Raw genomic sequence first — 16443 nt, forward strand, 5'->3', positions numbered from 1 at the left:
CCTTTGTCCAAGTTAATACCTCTTTGTTTCTCCATTCTTCTCCATTTCCTCACTTTCAATTTCCCCTTTGCCTGGAGTTGCCACCCTGACATGTGCCTTATTCCTTCTGCAGTGGGGTTTAATGCCAGTTCTTCAAAACCAAGAGATCAGGTCTGACAGTCGCACCTCTCCTACTGGTGAACCAAGCACCAGCTGTCCCAGACACTAAGCTTATTTTGGCCCCTGTCAATCTCCAGTATGATGCACAGTCACTGAACAAAATTAATTTTGCCAAGTGGATGGAAAGCCTTCAGACATAGCTGGTGGTTCAGCACCATAAGGAAAGCCTGGCCTTGCAAGAAAACATTAAGAGATGCACTTGAGAGCTAGCCCAGAAGAAACAGACTGAAAAGATGTCACACGTTTCTGTGGGGAAGCGTGCATGCGGCATAGATTATTCAGCATGTGAGTGTTGTACTTCCTTGGGTAGGTGAGCTGGTTATCATAAAGAGGGGAGCTTCTTGCTCCCTCCTTTTATGCTGCTTCTCTGTGCCTTTTGGCTGCCCTGCTTTTCTGGCCATGCAGCCTCACCCTCTGTCACCGAGGCTCTGGCACTTGTTGAGTGCTTTTGTAAATCAGCTTAACTTACCAGAAGAGCAGAAAACTATCCAGGTTTCCTCCTGTGCTCTTTCAAGTGTTAAATGTGCTCACAGATGGGAGTGGGGAGTACACGACAGAGAATCAACATCTCCCCTTTCCAGCGGCCATTAACTGTTTTAGCTCATTAAGCCTCAAGAAATGGTACCCTTAGTGACATTGTTTTTTCCCCAAGGAGGTTCATCCTTATGGATGCAGTAAGCAAACCGACATAAATGGAGGTGACCAGAGGTGGGTAAGAGACTGGGGTAATCCCTTTGAGATTGCATGTGGTAAAGGCCATAAAAAATGTCTATTTAAAGAAGGCTTTTATTCTCAGAGGAGCAGGATGCTAGGAAGGACACCAGCAAAACCACCCTCCAGTCCCTAACGTTTCAATGCATGTAATATCCTAGATAATAGCAGCAGAGGCAGCTTTTAAAATCTAATTCTAAGAGGATGCCATGTCAAATTCCTACTGAAATGAAAAAGTAAAAAGGTAATGCTGGTTTTCCATTATTTTCCAGCAGTGCCCTTATTCCCCTGCTAGCTCTGAACAATTATTACAGATGCCCAAAATTTCACTACAGTCTTTCTGCCTTTTGCATGACAGCATACAACCCCATAAGGGCAGTTTTTTTCTAAATGCTGCATATTTCAAAACCTTGCATTCAGTGTCACAGTTACAGTCTTTAGCAGAATAGCATGATTTTATTTCCTCCCTTACACTGAAGAATTAATGCAACAGTGAAGACCGCTTTTAACTCTTCTTACATCTAGTCAGCATATCCACTTGCTATCAAGCAGCTTTGCCAGGCCACATTCAGACAAGCTATCATTGGAGGTGCACGCAAAGCCGAGAGACTTTGGCGTTAGTATCAATAAATCAATGAGAAAAAGCATGCATTTGGTTCAGTTCCTCTCTTAAATTTACAAGGAATCGATGAGCACAAAGTAGGAGTAGCATTATTTGCTCCATATACTGAGCACATCAGCGTAGAAGTCACCAAGTTAACAAACATAAGCCAATAGTTTGTGTGTTAACTCTTCACTCTGGGTGTTGGATATGAATGTGGTGATGGGGAAAATTCTGAGACAGCCTGGATACATCAGTTTTGTTGTATTGACAGGAGAGACAGCACTGGCAGCAGCAAGGAAGAGTGTCCTCATGCCCATGCACCAGTTTGCTTCCTTAATCCAGCACTCAGCGAGGCTGCTACTGCACAGAAACCTGGACAGGTAATATTGTTAAACAAATCCTTCCTTCTTCCCTTTGCCTTCCTAAACCCTGCATTGCCCACCCACACCGCCACATGACCATCTAGCAAAGCACGGGAGCACGCCTACAGCATCGCTGTGTTGTACTTCATTGGCTGGAGAGGGAATTTCATCCCATCCCTCCATAAACAATGTTAGCACTGCCACGTCTTGGTGTCCCTCACATCCCATTGCAGAGACAGCTACAGCCTTAAAGCATTAAACACTCCCCTTGTTCACTGATCAGCTCATTAAATGTACCAGCAGCAAGCCACTCATTAGATTCAGACTCTTATCCATCACCTTGAGACGCCAGCTGTGAAATCATTGATAAAAAGGACGAAGGATAAAAGGGATATATTGGATGTCATACCGTTCAGCACCCCAATGGCTCGAGATGTAAAAGCATTATCGTAACTTAGTATTCGCTAAGTGTCATACAAAGAAAGGGTTCTTTGACTGGCAAGTTCAAAGGTGCTTCTGAGCAGCAACCACATACTCAAAGTCAATTCTTTTCAAGATGCGTAAAAAACACTATGCTCTGGATTTCATATGGCAAGGAAATTTTAAAGCAGGAGAGAATTTAGATTAAAAAGTCTTTTATAATAAAAAGAGATGAGACATTTGTTGATAATTTTTCAATTCTCCTCTTGCAAGGGTTCTATGTTTTGATTCAAATGATAACCTTTCTTTAATAATCTAGCTACTACTTTTTTTCTATTTTTTTCCCCCCAGACTGGGAAAAAGATGTTGGGAACATTTGGTCAAAATTCTGTGATTTTAAACACCACAGCCTTTAAAATGGAAATGAAGACACTGTGAGACCACAATATGACCTCCCCATAACATGCATGCCATGTCCTCTTTTAAGTGCTTCCAGCACTGTACAAAAAGCCATAGGGAAAATCCTCTGAAAACATACTTCTATGCTGCCAATGTGACACGGGATCAATTTAAGTATTGTACAGATGGAAAAATACAGTCTGAAGACTTAATCTGTAGGGGAATTTACTTTGGGGCAGTATTAGTTTTCCTGATGTTGACTCATCACACGAGTAGTAAGTGTGTTGCTCTGCTGTTTTTCCAAGACTGTGCCTTAAACGTCAGTCCAAAGAAGCGCCAGGCAGGTCCCACTTCCCAGAACTGCTCCGCTGATTTTAACAGAGCTTTCCCACCTCAGCACCGGCCTAGACCCACAGACATAACTGCTTCATCGTTGTAGGTTGAAAGAAGTAAAAATAAATAAATAAGCGATCTATATCGGAGTCCAAGTCTTTATTTGTGCTATATACTAAATATACTTTTTGTTGCCATAGAAATAAATGAATAAAGTAATGAGATGGAAGCACACAGTGTATTGCTGACTGCCAGCAGAAACAAAGACTGCCTAAGCTGCCACTTAGGAGCTGAGACAGCTGAAAGTGCAGACTTGAGGTGAAGTCCAGACGAGTGGCAGTAAGAAAAATCACTTTTCTGCTATCAGAGGGAGCAAGTTCATTTTGGAGAGTGTGGAAGGAAAATGGCCATTTAAAAACCTAACTGCTGAAGTATGCTTGAACTGTGAAGCTTTGCTATTAATATTGCCTTTCAGAGAAAAATAAAACTTGAAAATACTGGCAACATCTTCAAAACAGCCTTAAATACATAAAACACTGGTGTGAGTTTCATATTAATAACTTTTGATCTGTCAGATTTGATTGTTTCAACAAAACCAGTAAAATCTAGAAAGGTAACATTCTTATCCATGACTCCAAAATTATAAATAGATTTCTGTTTACTGTAATTAACCTCTCTTTACTCCCGCATTTTGTACTTACCCATCAGTTTGCTGTCAATCTTGACTTTGCTTGTTCTTATGGATAAATTAAGTTGTACGGTTTCATTTGCGCTATAGGAGAACTGAAAAAGACAACACAATGGAGATATTAGTTTTGCAAGGTGTATTTCTTACCTTCTGTGATAGTCGGTAATCAAAGCTGTGAAGATTTCAGAAACTATCCAAAACCATATGTTCTTTTTTCACCTTGGCCAAATATATTTATAGAAAAAAATGTTTTAATGAACCTAATCCTTCACAATCAGAATTTTCAAGTACCACAGGAGAGCAATATCCGAATACTTATTTTTCATTAATTTAATTTATGTTTGGTTATAAGTATCCAAGCAGCTAGGGTACTGTTCAGTGGCAGTAAATAGCTGCTGACCCTGCTGAGTTCTCCCTTCCCACACCATCTGGCCCCATTATTTCCATGGCCATGGCAGGATCACACTACACAGAGGGGAAATCTCTTGCATCTTTTGCACTGCAGCCCCCTCGTTACAGCCAAAGGTTTACTTGCTCCAAGACATGGGCTTCTACTCAGGCTGAAAGACAGCAGCAATAACAACAGGTGGGAAAGAAAAACAGCAAAGGAAAATATACTGGCTTTATAAAGGGAATTATTTGTGCTAGACTCAAATGTTGCATAAATGTTAATTAGTTCTCAAAACCACTCTCTTAGCAAGCTGATACGATATAAAGGTTAAAGTCAGCATAACATTTGTGACTTTAACTTTGAACATGGTAGACTTTGTTTTTTTTTGAATACTATTTCCTTTCTCTGTAAAGACAGAAACCAGAGTGAAAGGTGCACAACTAGTAAGTAGCCAAACAACAACATACTGTTACCATTCCCATTTTTACAGATATAAAAAATATGCGATGGGAAAGATGATTAACTGGCGTGTGGAGAGGGAGAATTCTGAAATGCTCATCTTTCATCCTCAATGATTTCACCGGATTGTGTAAGAAGTGGAGAATAAAGGAGTGATGGTCCCATATTCATCCAGGGACAGTTCAACGAATCCACTGATTGCACAGATAAAAAGTAGGATAAAGATTCAGAGCCTTAAGAAGAAACATTAGGAACACTGAGCCAAAGCTCCTGCCTTTGATTGCTACCACCAATGGAGAATCTCCACCAGAGATGACTTTCTTCTCTGAGTGAAACCAGTATGACATATTTCCAGACACAGGTGTATACTGGAACAGGACTATAAGAACAGAATATATTTGGTAGGTGGACCATTTTTTTTGCATTTACCTCTTTAGTCACGAATGAAAAATTTCCATCTGCTGATTCATCAACAACAGTTTCGAATTCAAATTGTCTGTTTCCAACCATAAACTTTTTGTCCTGTGGAAGAGAGGAGTTCAGCTTAGAATTTTTACAGCATTACCAAGCGCAACAAAATATCACCAGGCAATATGCTGTTCAGCACTGGAAGTAATAAGATCAAATGGAGAAGGCTAACCAGTTAAAGTCGTCACCTGAAAACAAAGCTGGTGAAACATCCAGCCAGTGCAATCTGCTGCTTTGCTGCTCCCCTCCAACATTCCCTTAAGGCGCAAGCACCCAAGCAGTATGAATAAAGCAAGAACACATCTAGCACTTGGTTTCAGGGAGCAGTAAGGAAAAGCCAAGACACATGAAAGCTGGATGGCTTCACACATCAGATGTGTCATTAGCAGAACTGCAGGAGTTCTGCCCTTTAAGGTTTTCTCTGTGGGGATTCTGGGCAGAGCAGGAATGTAAGAATTACACGGGAGAAAGGAATGAGCATCTCTCAGACCTTGCTGGTTTTGTTTTTCCTGCTTCACCAAGACTCCAGCTGTGTTTTCACAAGATAGTCTTTGATGGCAGCACCAGCTTAAGGGTATTCCTGCCTCCTACAAACCTTCTTCCCCTCTCTTCTCCCTGTGTCCCAAATCCATTCATTCCTGCCCCGAGGCTGTAGCACATAGCAACTTGAGCAGCACTGGCACAACTCTCAGCACAGCTGTTCTTACTCAAGGGCCCGAGCTAGCTAGAAAGCGAAACCCATGGCGCTGTTTCTGTGCTGGGTCTGTCTCCCATCCTGGCCCACAGAACAGCTGTCCAAATAGTTTTGCTAGAAGACCCTGAGAAAGAAACAAGTGGCAAGGATATCTTTAGACAGTACTGTTGGTAAAGACTGAAGAAAGCAGAGTCCACAGGGCTACACAACCACCTTCACCTTTAAAGCTTTCTAGGCCCTGCTTTCAACCTGAACCACTTGAATCTCAGAGCATATGGCAAAAATTTTTTTGGTAACTTGCTTCCTCTTTCCTGCTCTGAGGGTTAGAAAGTATAACCTTGCCTATGAGGGAAGTAGATCTTATCCTGTTTATTTGTAGTTACTTCTTTAATGCTGGTATCGCTGGTAACTCACAGATCTGGTTTATCTAATTAGCGAAGCGGAAACCTTTCTTATCGCTCCTTCGCTCTGGACACCAGAGCCCACCAAGGTTTGGAGCTGAGGAGAAGCATGTACTTAACCCAGCAAAGGACCTGACTCCAGTCTCTCAGAGGTTTATGTTACAGAGGGAAACAGACCATTTACTTCTTCCTCCTCAGAAGCTGCATACGGAAAATGAGCTGCTGATCTCTGGAAAGTCTTTTCTGCATTTTCTGTTTTACAGAAAATGTATATGTCCAAGTTTTAAAGCACCTTACAAACCTCTTTTTTGAAGAACACTGCTTCACTTTCCCTATTCTACATTTCAATATATCATATGTTTTAAAAAGTGTTCAAATTCTGCTGCTGCAGTGTAAAGCTTTCCCACATGCTTAGCAGACCACGTTGGAAGAAGAGGGGACCTTCGATGTGCGTGATGGCTGCCACCTGGAGTGAATGGCAGGTAGGAGCTGCAATGCTAGGCTCTCTAGCAGGAGGCCACAGCTCTATTCAGCAGCCTGGGTGCTAGAAGAGACATGCAGCAAACATCGAGAAGCAGGTTATGCATCTGACACGCATGGCAAAGACAAATCCAAATGGGAAGTTACTTATAACTAAAATCTTCTGAGAGCTAATAAGGTGATCTTGATGCTGGTATATCCTTCTCTTCTACTGTGCCAGTCTTTCAAGGACTTAGCTGGAGAATGTCCCTTGCACGCAATACAATTGATCAATATTAAACTTTCCTTCAGTGCCCCTCAGCTGCTTGTTCTGGATGTGGCTATTCCCAAGAGAACAATGACAGCCTGGATTTACTTCTGCTTCCTAGTCAAATTCTTTTAGAGGAGGGAGGGTCAGAAGAACAGTCAACAGCTTCTCTTCTTTTAGACTATTTGCCTCCAGCAAAGGCTCTCACGATGAGATTTATTCATTGTACTGTAAGTGTTCACAAGTTAAGAGGTGTATATAAAAATTGTGAATTTATTCTTCAACCTTGAGTTCTGCAATAGCAGTTTCAGAAGCTATCCACATAACCTACTCACTGGGATAAGCCAAAACTTTAACTGCTAATCTTCCTTTACAAGTAGAGATGCTTACATGCATGACACCGACCAGTGTGCTTACCCATGGTTAGGAAGGCTGTGCATGCTCTTTTAAACAAAGCACAGATTAAGCTAAGATAATAGAGCTAGTAATTCAAAGTAACAACAGAACATTCGTTTTTTGCTGATCACCTTTTCCTAAGCAACAACGAAGGCAAGGACAATAGGAGGAAACCTGATATATACCAATGTCCTAATCAACAAAGACCTTAAATGTGCTCATGGCTGCACAACTGCTACCTCCATACATCATAATGCCCAAGATGTCCTGTGACAAAATCACCCATGTGAGAAGCCACATCCTATTTTGCATGTGGGCTGTGTGCCAACCCCTGTAAAAGATCTGTCCATACTCTTCTGAGCCACCCTGCCCTCCACGAGAGGTTTATTGAGTGTAGGTTATCCCATTACTCAAATGAACATTCAGTAATTGAAGTTATTGCTTCAGATAGTTTGATAACATCGGAACGAGTGCCTGTATAATTACAACTATTTCATTTGTCTATTTTCACATATCCTTAGAGGTCTGTGCATATAGCTGTAGACACTGTGTGTGCCTGTTCAAGTCCTGGCACTGAAGGCATTATTATTTTGTTGTAAAAATGTACCTCTATACCAGGATACATAGGGCTGCTCCCATGATAGAGATGATGTTTCCACTTGGCTATCACCTAAGAAAAATTCTGACATCACTAGACACTTGTTTCTCTCCAGTGTCTTTCCAGCCTAGGGCCATCCATCTAACTTCTTACAGACACCTGAATTCCATGTAAGCCTCCCTGGGTCCCAGTTAAATAAATGTATACTGGTCTGGTCGGTAGGAAAACTGTTAAATGTTGCTATTCTATGACAAAGCATTCAAACCCTCAGTATGTGTCTGGCTTTGTTAAATGTAATTGATACCGCTGAAAAAAAAAGGCAGAGGCATTTTCTTTCTCTTTTCTCTACTAGTACTTCAGAAAGATTGAACTGCTTATTCACAGAATGATAAGCTAGATGAATGAGATTAGCTTTGTGGGTTCCTTCTGTTGTTTCTCCTTCTTTAAGAAAAAGAGTCCTCTAAAAGGCAAATTCGGCACATCTAGATAATGCATCTGCCCTGAGTTTGTTCTCAAGAGAGAATGTGCTCTTCCACTTAGATCAAGAGAGCAGGGAAAGCTTTTCCCTCTAGTGTAGAAACCAGTTTGTCAGCTCTTCACAATGCTAAGACAAAGAAACTGGAGTGAATTCTCCACGATAAGCTTACATTTTTGAATTAAATCCTGAAGCTAAGTGTTGCGTGCTGCATCTTGCACACAGTGTAAGTCAGACCAGACTCGTTCACCCAGCCAGATGTCCTGCTAGTTCTGGCCATCACAGATAACTGATAAAATTCAACAACTGTTTTTTCCTTTTTTTTTTTTTAACATATATTTATATGTCTTCAAGTAAAAATATTTGATTTTGAACATATGCTTGTTTAGCACCACATGCACAGTATGCTTTTGATATGACTGCAGTATTTATGGGTTTCTTTTCAGCCTTTTTTGACCATGCTTCTTATATTGTTGTTACACTACCGTCCTGTTTACCCTTTTCTTTCTCTTGGCAGTCATAGGAGAGGTGATAGAAAGACTTTATAAGAGTGTAAATACTTCAGTTTGACATGGGAAAAAAACATTCAAAAAACATGAATCTTTGTTCAATTGATAGATGGCTGGTTGCTTAAGCAATCAATACAATCCAGCGTATTTATCATTAATTTGTACGTACATGAAGAAAACATAGGAACCAATAACAGAAACCAAGAACTATACTCAAGCTATCACCTAAAGAAGTGTTTTTTAAGATTTGTTTTTATCACCTACACTAACACTTATGCAATGTCCAGGTGATAAAACAATTAAAAACTTGGAGTCAAATTCTCACTTGTTAGAAGCCTTGTAAATGACCTTCTGGAAGCAGGTACTGAGAAACAGAAACCTTTGCTACAACTGGGAAAATACCTGATCTTTTGGTTTGATGGTTTAAAAAAAAAAAAAAAAAGAACAAAATGTGATTTTACCCAAACTAAAAGCATGTAAATTCTGAGCGCATTTTTTTTTTTTTGCTTGAAAAGTGGAAAGAGAATTAAGCACATTGAATTATGTGCTTAATATATGAATTATCAAAAAGTAAGTATTTAAATAGAAAGAGATATTTAACGTTCAGACTTGCTAAATATCCTCTCCTTTTGATAGCTGAAGAATAATTTTTAAGGTGTTTGAGGAGGTCCACCTTAAATTCTTTAAAACAAAAATCACCTAGCAGTTACAGTATTTTGCCCAGTTCTGATCTGTCTTTGTGATGACTTCACATTTAGAGACCCTACCACAGTAACCAATCTTATATCAAACTTAAATGTGTAGCCCCTTTCCTTCTTTAAGAAGAACTATGAGCAAAATCACCCAGGAATACAGAAACTAATGCCTTAATAGTGGGTGTGGCTGGAGAAGTGGAATTCAAGTGACAGCTAGCTTTGAATTTATCTGCTTACCTGATAATAATCTAGATGTTTTCCCTCAAAATACACTGTTGTTCGGTATTCCATAGGTATTATTGGTGGGCTAGGGTTTAGGAACTGTGGGCATTCTTCTTCCTGGGGAGATAAACATTTTACACATTATTCAAAATAAAAGTCTTATCACAACAAGCTCCGATGGCCTTCGGACAATGGAATGATTGTTCTAAAGAACTTCATGCTTAAAATACAGTGACAGATTTGATTACACCCTTTCAAATTAGACATGCTAAAAATGACTACAGCATATGTCAAAGCTGTGGGTGATTATCTTTCCCAGCCTTGAAATCCTGTTCCTCCCATTGAAGCAAAATAGTAAAAGGAACAAAAATATCCTTTCAGGAGTTATTCAGTCTCACTGCCCCTCCTCAATCACACCCTTAAATTCCCACCCCCGCACTGTCACTAAAAAAATCTCACACTTCTGGAGTTAACTACAGAGTCATTTAGAAATCCCCCATTCAACCAACGGATATGAGAAAAAAAGCAAAGAAAATATTGAAGTTTTCTAATAAAAACCTAATAAATTTTATTTTTAAACATTACCATATTTTGTTTGATCACATCCTCTGTTGAAGAGGACTCTTCACAGATATGTCTCTTCCAGTCCCACTGGCAATTCCATCTATTGCTTGCACAGGAATAGCATCTACAAATATAACATGATAGTCATGACAAACTGTCAGGCTTCTTCCCCCACTGACAAAAAAAGTAAATTAAATTCCATCTTTATTCATGGAGAGTAGATCAATCTGCTACAGAGTCCTTACTACATTAAGCCGAAAATCGAATAGTAAGAACAGTTTGAGAACCCCCCAAAGCTACATTTTTCTCAAACATAAGCAAGGATCAGAAAACCATAGCACCTCTCACAAACTTTGAGACTGGGTCCAAGAAGAAAGGAAACGATCTTGATCAACCTTCATACGTCAGGTTGAATAATGCAGGGTTTGAGTTGGCTGTTTGTCCTGGGGCAGTAACATCTCAAGTGGGGAAGATGACGGGGGCAGAGTCAGCTTTGATCATCATATTTGAATGTACCATAACCCAAAGCTCCAAGCTAACATTTGTGGCAACACATAGTAAATGGATGTCCACAGAGCTCACCTGCAGATACTTTAGATACTACCAAAGATGGAAGCCCAATGAACTTGCCTTTAATTGTATGTGCCATGAATATTCACATTCCAAGTGCTTTACATTACCAGCTTCAACCATTTTTAAAATCCATTAAAGCGTAAGAAAAAAGGAATTAAGACACTGGAAAAAGGCTTAATTATGAAATGATTCAGTAACTCAGCTGCCAGTTATCTGAAACACCATGCCACAGAAACTAAACACCTCAGATAAGAAGCTGAAATACTTACGGCTGGTTTTCATACAGATTCATTGCTTCTTCACAGTCATAAAAAGGGTAAGTATGTGATGCAAAAAATATATCATTCTCTCTAAAGGTTAACCGTAATGTAACTGAAACATGATCTATCACAAAAGAAAAAGAAAAAAAGTTATCTAAGTGGTTGTTGAATTCTTTAGCTCTTGAGCAGAATGATACAATAATAATACTTTTATTATTTTATAGGACAGGCAAATATTTAACTACACAGTTGACACTCTGGATCTCATGACCTCTTATACTTTAGATTTATGAGCCCTGCTTTGTCTTTTTAACCTCTAAAATTTTTCAGCAAATGGTTTTCAGAAGAAAAGCAGAGATGGGATAAATGGAAGGAGCAAAATTACAGAATAGTTTTGCTTTATGGAAGTGTTTCTCAGTGGTACTATCATCATGCTAGAATATTAAAGAGTCTAAAAGCATACGGAAAACTGAGTGAGAAGGTAACTGAACACAGATGAAAACTGGCACGAGAACAGTCATTTTAAATCAAAGATTCTCTTAAATATGAATATGTCTTCATGTAAAATTACTTGTTTCATTTGTGGATTAAAACTGTCATTGTCATGTGAATTGAAACAAGGGGTCCTTGCAGTTAATGCCCAACAATGCTTGCAATGCTAAGTTACTACAGTCACTTGTGATCTTCAGTTTGCCATATGCAATTTCCCCACAAATGTACTTATCTGGATCATTACTGAGCTGAGAGTGGAAAATTTATCTTTAGAAACTGGTGCTTTCCTCAGTGAAGCTGTTTGAAATACCTTTTGCAGAAATCATTAAGCCCTTGTGACAAGCTATTTCACAAGCTATTGGGCAACTTCAAACTCTGCTTTCCTTTAACAGGTTCTTGAAGACCGTCAGCAGCATGACTGGAAGTCACCTTTGCCTGCACTGGGTCCCGTTAAATATTCTGGACTGGTAGAAATGCCAGGGGGTTTCCTAAAAACAGGACTGAAAAAAAGCATCCCTCTTCTCTAGAAATATCACATTCCTTTTGGAATGGCCATGACTCCAGCAACTTGGGTTATTCTAAACTCAACAGGGTTTTTTAGCAGTAAGTGGTCAGCTCTGGACTTTTTGTCACATGCTGTCAGGAACCACTGCCTGTGTTAATAACTGTCTGCCTTCTGCTGAAGTGTCTGCCAAGCTTCTGAACATCTTGACATTATTTTTGAACATTCTTTCAGATGGATCCCTGTGGGACAAACTCAGGGAGGTGTAGTATTTCTAGGTGACTTGGTTACTCTAATGCCATTCCCGACAGGTTTCTAGTTAAGCTGTCATATTTATCAACTTAGTCTCCCTATGTGTTACTTTTCAAAATATTTAGGGAATGTGAATTGGCCCTAAGTAAAGGAGTGCTATTTTATCACTTTGCACAGTCTGATACCTTGACACACCCCAGCTATTTTAAAACTTAAGAGAGATTTTAACATCATTGCTCTTTGCACAACTAAAACTGGATTCTGACCTGCTTAAGAGAATCGAAGATTGTCTTAAAAAGTGCTTCCAAGTACCGCTCTGACACTTCAGGGCAGGTTTGGTACATAAAAGAAAGCTATCCACAGGGACTGCCTCTATACAGGATGCAAGAACACTTTTTTGTTTTTTGTTTAAATTTGACCACATAACAATCTGTGCTGTGTCACCGGTTTTATCCCATGTGTTTATGTATCAAGATATATGGACTTAAGGCACAAATAAAGCACCATCTAGGAAACAGCACAAGAATTATGGTTGGCAACAGACCTTAAGTGTATAATCAGTGGTTCAGAACAATGATACAGCCGTTAATTATACGATCGCATATTTTTCCACTGGTCATACTATTACAGAAGCTGGAGGGCACATAGTAGAGGAGGCAGGTTTTATGACAGAAAGGACAACCTTGTGACATGGACCAGAAAACAAGCCACTGAACTACGGCTGAGCAGAGCAAAACTAAGACAAGAAAACTTGTGCATATGCTGCTCTTCTGGCTTCACAACATGGAGTGATTAGATTAAGATTAGAGTAGTTGGGTTTTGCTTGTTTGGGACACAGCACCCCTTCTCCAGGTAGAAACACTGGAGATTGGTACAACTTGTGAAATGGAAAAGGTTTGAGTAAAACTTTTTTTTTTTTTTTCAAATTAATGTTTGACTGGACAAAGATCAACAATAGGCTATTTGAGGCAAAGGACTGGAAGAAGAAAAAAATGTGCATGCAGTTCATATAAACGAATCACATTGGAAACAGGGGTTTGCATTCCTTCCTTTTATTATACATGGCAGGTAGCAAAATTTCTTTACCTTGACCTTTTGGTGTTGGAGGAATTACTTTAGGTGGACCACAGATAATAACCCCTTCATTTAATTGAGCAGGATGGGTTGTTTCACCAAATGTACACAAAAGCTGGTCATTGCTGTTCAAAGCTGGCAGTGGACTTACAGTCAGTTTCACCTGCAAGCAATGTATAAAAAAGGTAAAATGTTTGAAAGAAATTAACCAAGGCCCAGTATGATTTATGGCCAGCGAATTTTCAGCTGGTTTTTTTTTTTTTTTCCCAACCAAAGGTGATATTTTGGCTAGTACCACAGATGATGGTTCTCCTTTTCAATTTTAATTTGTTCCCGACTACTAATCTTTTCTTCTTATCTTTCTACCACTTTTCCAGATGGGTCTACGTTGAATTAAACTGTCACAAACACCTCTTGTCCTGTCAGTGCACTAGATCAGGACAAAAATGTCTGTACAGATACACCCACTGCTTTTTGTTCTTGTACACAGCATCCATGTTAAGCAACAGTAAACAGAGCAGTTAACACTTAAAACTTGAAGAACTTAATTAAAATTACATTAACCGTAGGTGTTATTAGTCAAGAACGAAACCAAGGCTGGATAGGCTGGAAAAGCTGGAGTTTGAAAGGGCTGAGTAGAAAAATGGTCTTCACAAGAGTGAATGTACATGAAAACAAAACAAAACAAAAAACCCACAAAGCGTGATATCTATCGTTACTACCAAAAAAGAATTTCTGAGAGAGTGATGGTGAGATCTTAACCTTTTCAAGGAAATTATCGATACAGCGTACATGTTAGAAACTAAAAGGAAAACAAACAAACAAACAAACAAAACAAGAAAGGGAAAACTTAGCAAGTGAAAAGGAAAATATTGAAATGAAATTTTGGATGCCTTCCTTGATGTGATGTGATTTTCTGGTGTGTTTATTATACTGTTTAACTTTTTCCATTTTGTATGAAAAGAAATAGTAGTCATTCTTTTTCCACTGAAACTGGTCCACTGTCTCATGAGCTGCAATGTTTTTTGGTGAGTAAAGTAATCACGAGAAGAAGGCGACACTGGTAATATTGAAGGTTGCATGCAGATGCTCATTTGAAGTTGGGCTTGTTTTTGTTGTTTAGATATTTTGATATTACTTGATATTCTGATATGAGGCACCAAAGACTTGTCAACACAAGTTGACAAGATCTGAACTAAGAAGAGGTGTGGATTTTAAGTGGGCTATTTACATTCTACTAGCATTTTTATTCAACATAGAGATGGCCTTAACAGAATGCTGTTTACATCCTTTATGAATGAAATTAAACTAACTTGAATTAACATCTCTTTCTGCTTAAGAAGGATCAAAAGTCATTTAGTTACTTTACTCAAAATTAACCTGATTTTACTTGCTGAGCACCACCAGGAAGTCCTCAGTCTTCGTTGGCATGCTCCATTTGGAATCAGAGCAAGCTCTTACACCTTGGTCACACTCCAAACACTCAGTTTTGTTGCCACAGAGCAGTTTTGCATGCTGAATTTACCTCCTCCATGTATGCAAGCAAACTTTGCTGTGTAGGCAATTCCACTGCTGATTTTAAAGAAACAGCTTATGACTTTGCTACTTACTTAAGTTTATGCTCAAGTAAGCTGAAAGAGGATGCAAGGGCAGCACGAAATCTCCCCTATCAATTACCTTTTATGGGCTATACAATATTGTGTAACACTTGCATAATATTCACTCTAAGTGCTCTGTCATCCACACTAATGCATCACTGTGGTTTACAGAGAAGGTGAAAAGAGCATTTCTTAGGAGAAAACATCAACTGCAACCCACAAGAAGAGCAGGCAAGAAAGAGCACTGTGAAAAACACCAAAGGCTGAGATACCCAAAACACTTAGTATTTCCTGTCACCACCATGCATAAAGAAATGCAGATATTCCTTTGTCTGGTAGTCACATCAGCATGTTTTAAGAACAAGTAGGGAAAGCATTTTCCTGTCATACCATAGCAGGGGCTCTGCGACTCATGTTTCGAGGGTCTGCACTAATGATAGTAACGCACGTGCCACTTGGACTCCAGAGCCAGTGGTTCTCCTTATCAGCTGTTTCACAGTCTGCCCTCTTTGTGCACCTGACAAAATAGGAACAAAAACGAAAGCAAAACAGTATTATAGCTGGACTCAGTTCTGTGAACAATGCAACAATTCTGAGATTAGAGACTGAAATTACAACAGAAGATGACTGGGAATTTGCTTTAATATTGACTATTCAGGTTGTTATCAGAGGACTTTTGAAGGAATAATTGATGGAGTAAGTATTGACTGTGTTTGAGATGTAAAAAGCAAATGGAGAAACACACGTATATGTTGCACACCACCTAGGATTAGACAACTCAAACTTATAGACACGCAATCATATTTTACGTAGCATCAAAAGGAGAATGGAGCCATCTTCTGAAACTAGGCTGATTAATCTTCATTTTAATACATAACAAACTCCTGGAGGAGTGGGCACAGACTGTTTTTTTCAGTAGTTCAAGTGGATGACACCCATGTGTTAGCAGTAAGAAGACATCTGATTCATGAGGGTAGAAATGCAACAGAGAAGTATTGCCGGGGGTGCACAGGGAAATGCTGTTCTCCTGGTGAATGGTTTTATTGACTCCTGCCACTAGTTAAGATCTCTTTCTGCCTGGGCACCCTTGCCATTGCAGGAAGACAACAGTGGCTGTGCAGCCTTACCAAAAGCACTGGGAGATTTTCCCAGCTCCCCTACAGGAAGAATTGAAATGAGAGATGCTGCAGGACAGAAGCTGCACATGTGGCTACAAAAGCCTGACGAAGGGTCGGGGGGATCTCATACATATTCTTTTCATCCTGTGCAATGCTTGGGAGAAAACTCTGTAGCATCTCTATCTGCTGTAACACAAGTCTATTAACTCATCAGGGATTTCAGTACAGCACAGTTGCTGCACAGTTCTGCCTGCCCTACCCTAAGGATACCATTTACGTACGAAGTCTGCATTCATATA

General features: G+C 39.6%; 1 protein-coding gene across 9 annotated transcripts in view; it reads right to left on the reverse strand.

The window, feature by feature from the left end:
* PLXNB2 (plexin B2) overlaps window positions 1-16443 on the reverse strand; it is a 259839-nt gene that overhangs the window by 53499 nt on the left and 189897 nt on the right. For all 9 annotated transcript variants that reach the window (XM_013188354.3, XM_013188351.3, XM_013188352.3 and 6 more), the window contains 7 exons: window positions 15417-15543; window positions 13441-13591; window positions 11118-11232; window positions 10297-10399; window positions 9727-9828; window positions 4956-5048; window positions 3690-3771 (listed from right to left, as the gene is read on the reverse strand). In XM_013188354.3, coding sequence (XP_013043808.3) covers window positions 3690-3771; window positions 4956-5048; window positions 9727-9828; window positions 10297-10399; window positions 11118-11232; window positions 13441-13591; window positions 15417-15543 — 773 coding nt within the window. The remainder of the gene's footprint in view (window positions 1-3689; window positions 3772-4955; window positions 5049-9726; window positions 9829-10296; window positions 10400-11117; window positions 11233-13440; window positions 13592-15416; window positions 15544-16443) is intronic.

The sequence above is a fragment of the Anser cygnoides genome, chromosome 1, assembly GCF_040182565.1.
Source record: "Anser cygnoides isolate HZ-2024a breed goose chromosome 1, Taihu_goose_T2T_genome, whole genome shotgun sequence".
Lineage (NCBI taxonomy): Eukaryota > Metazoa > Chordata > Aves > Anseriformes > Anatidae > Anser > Anser cygnoides.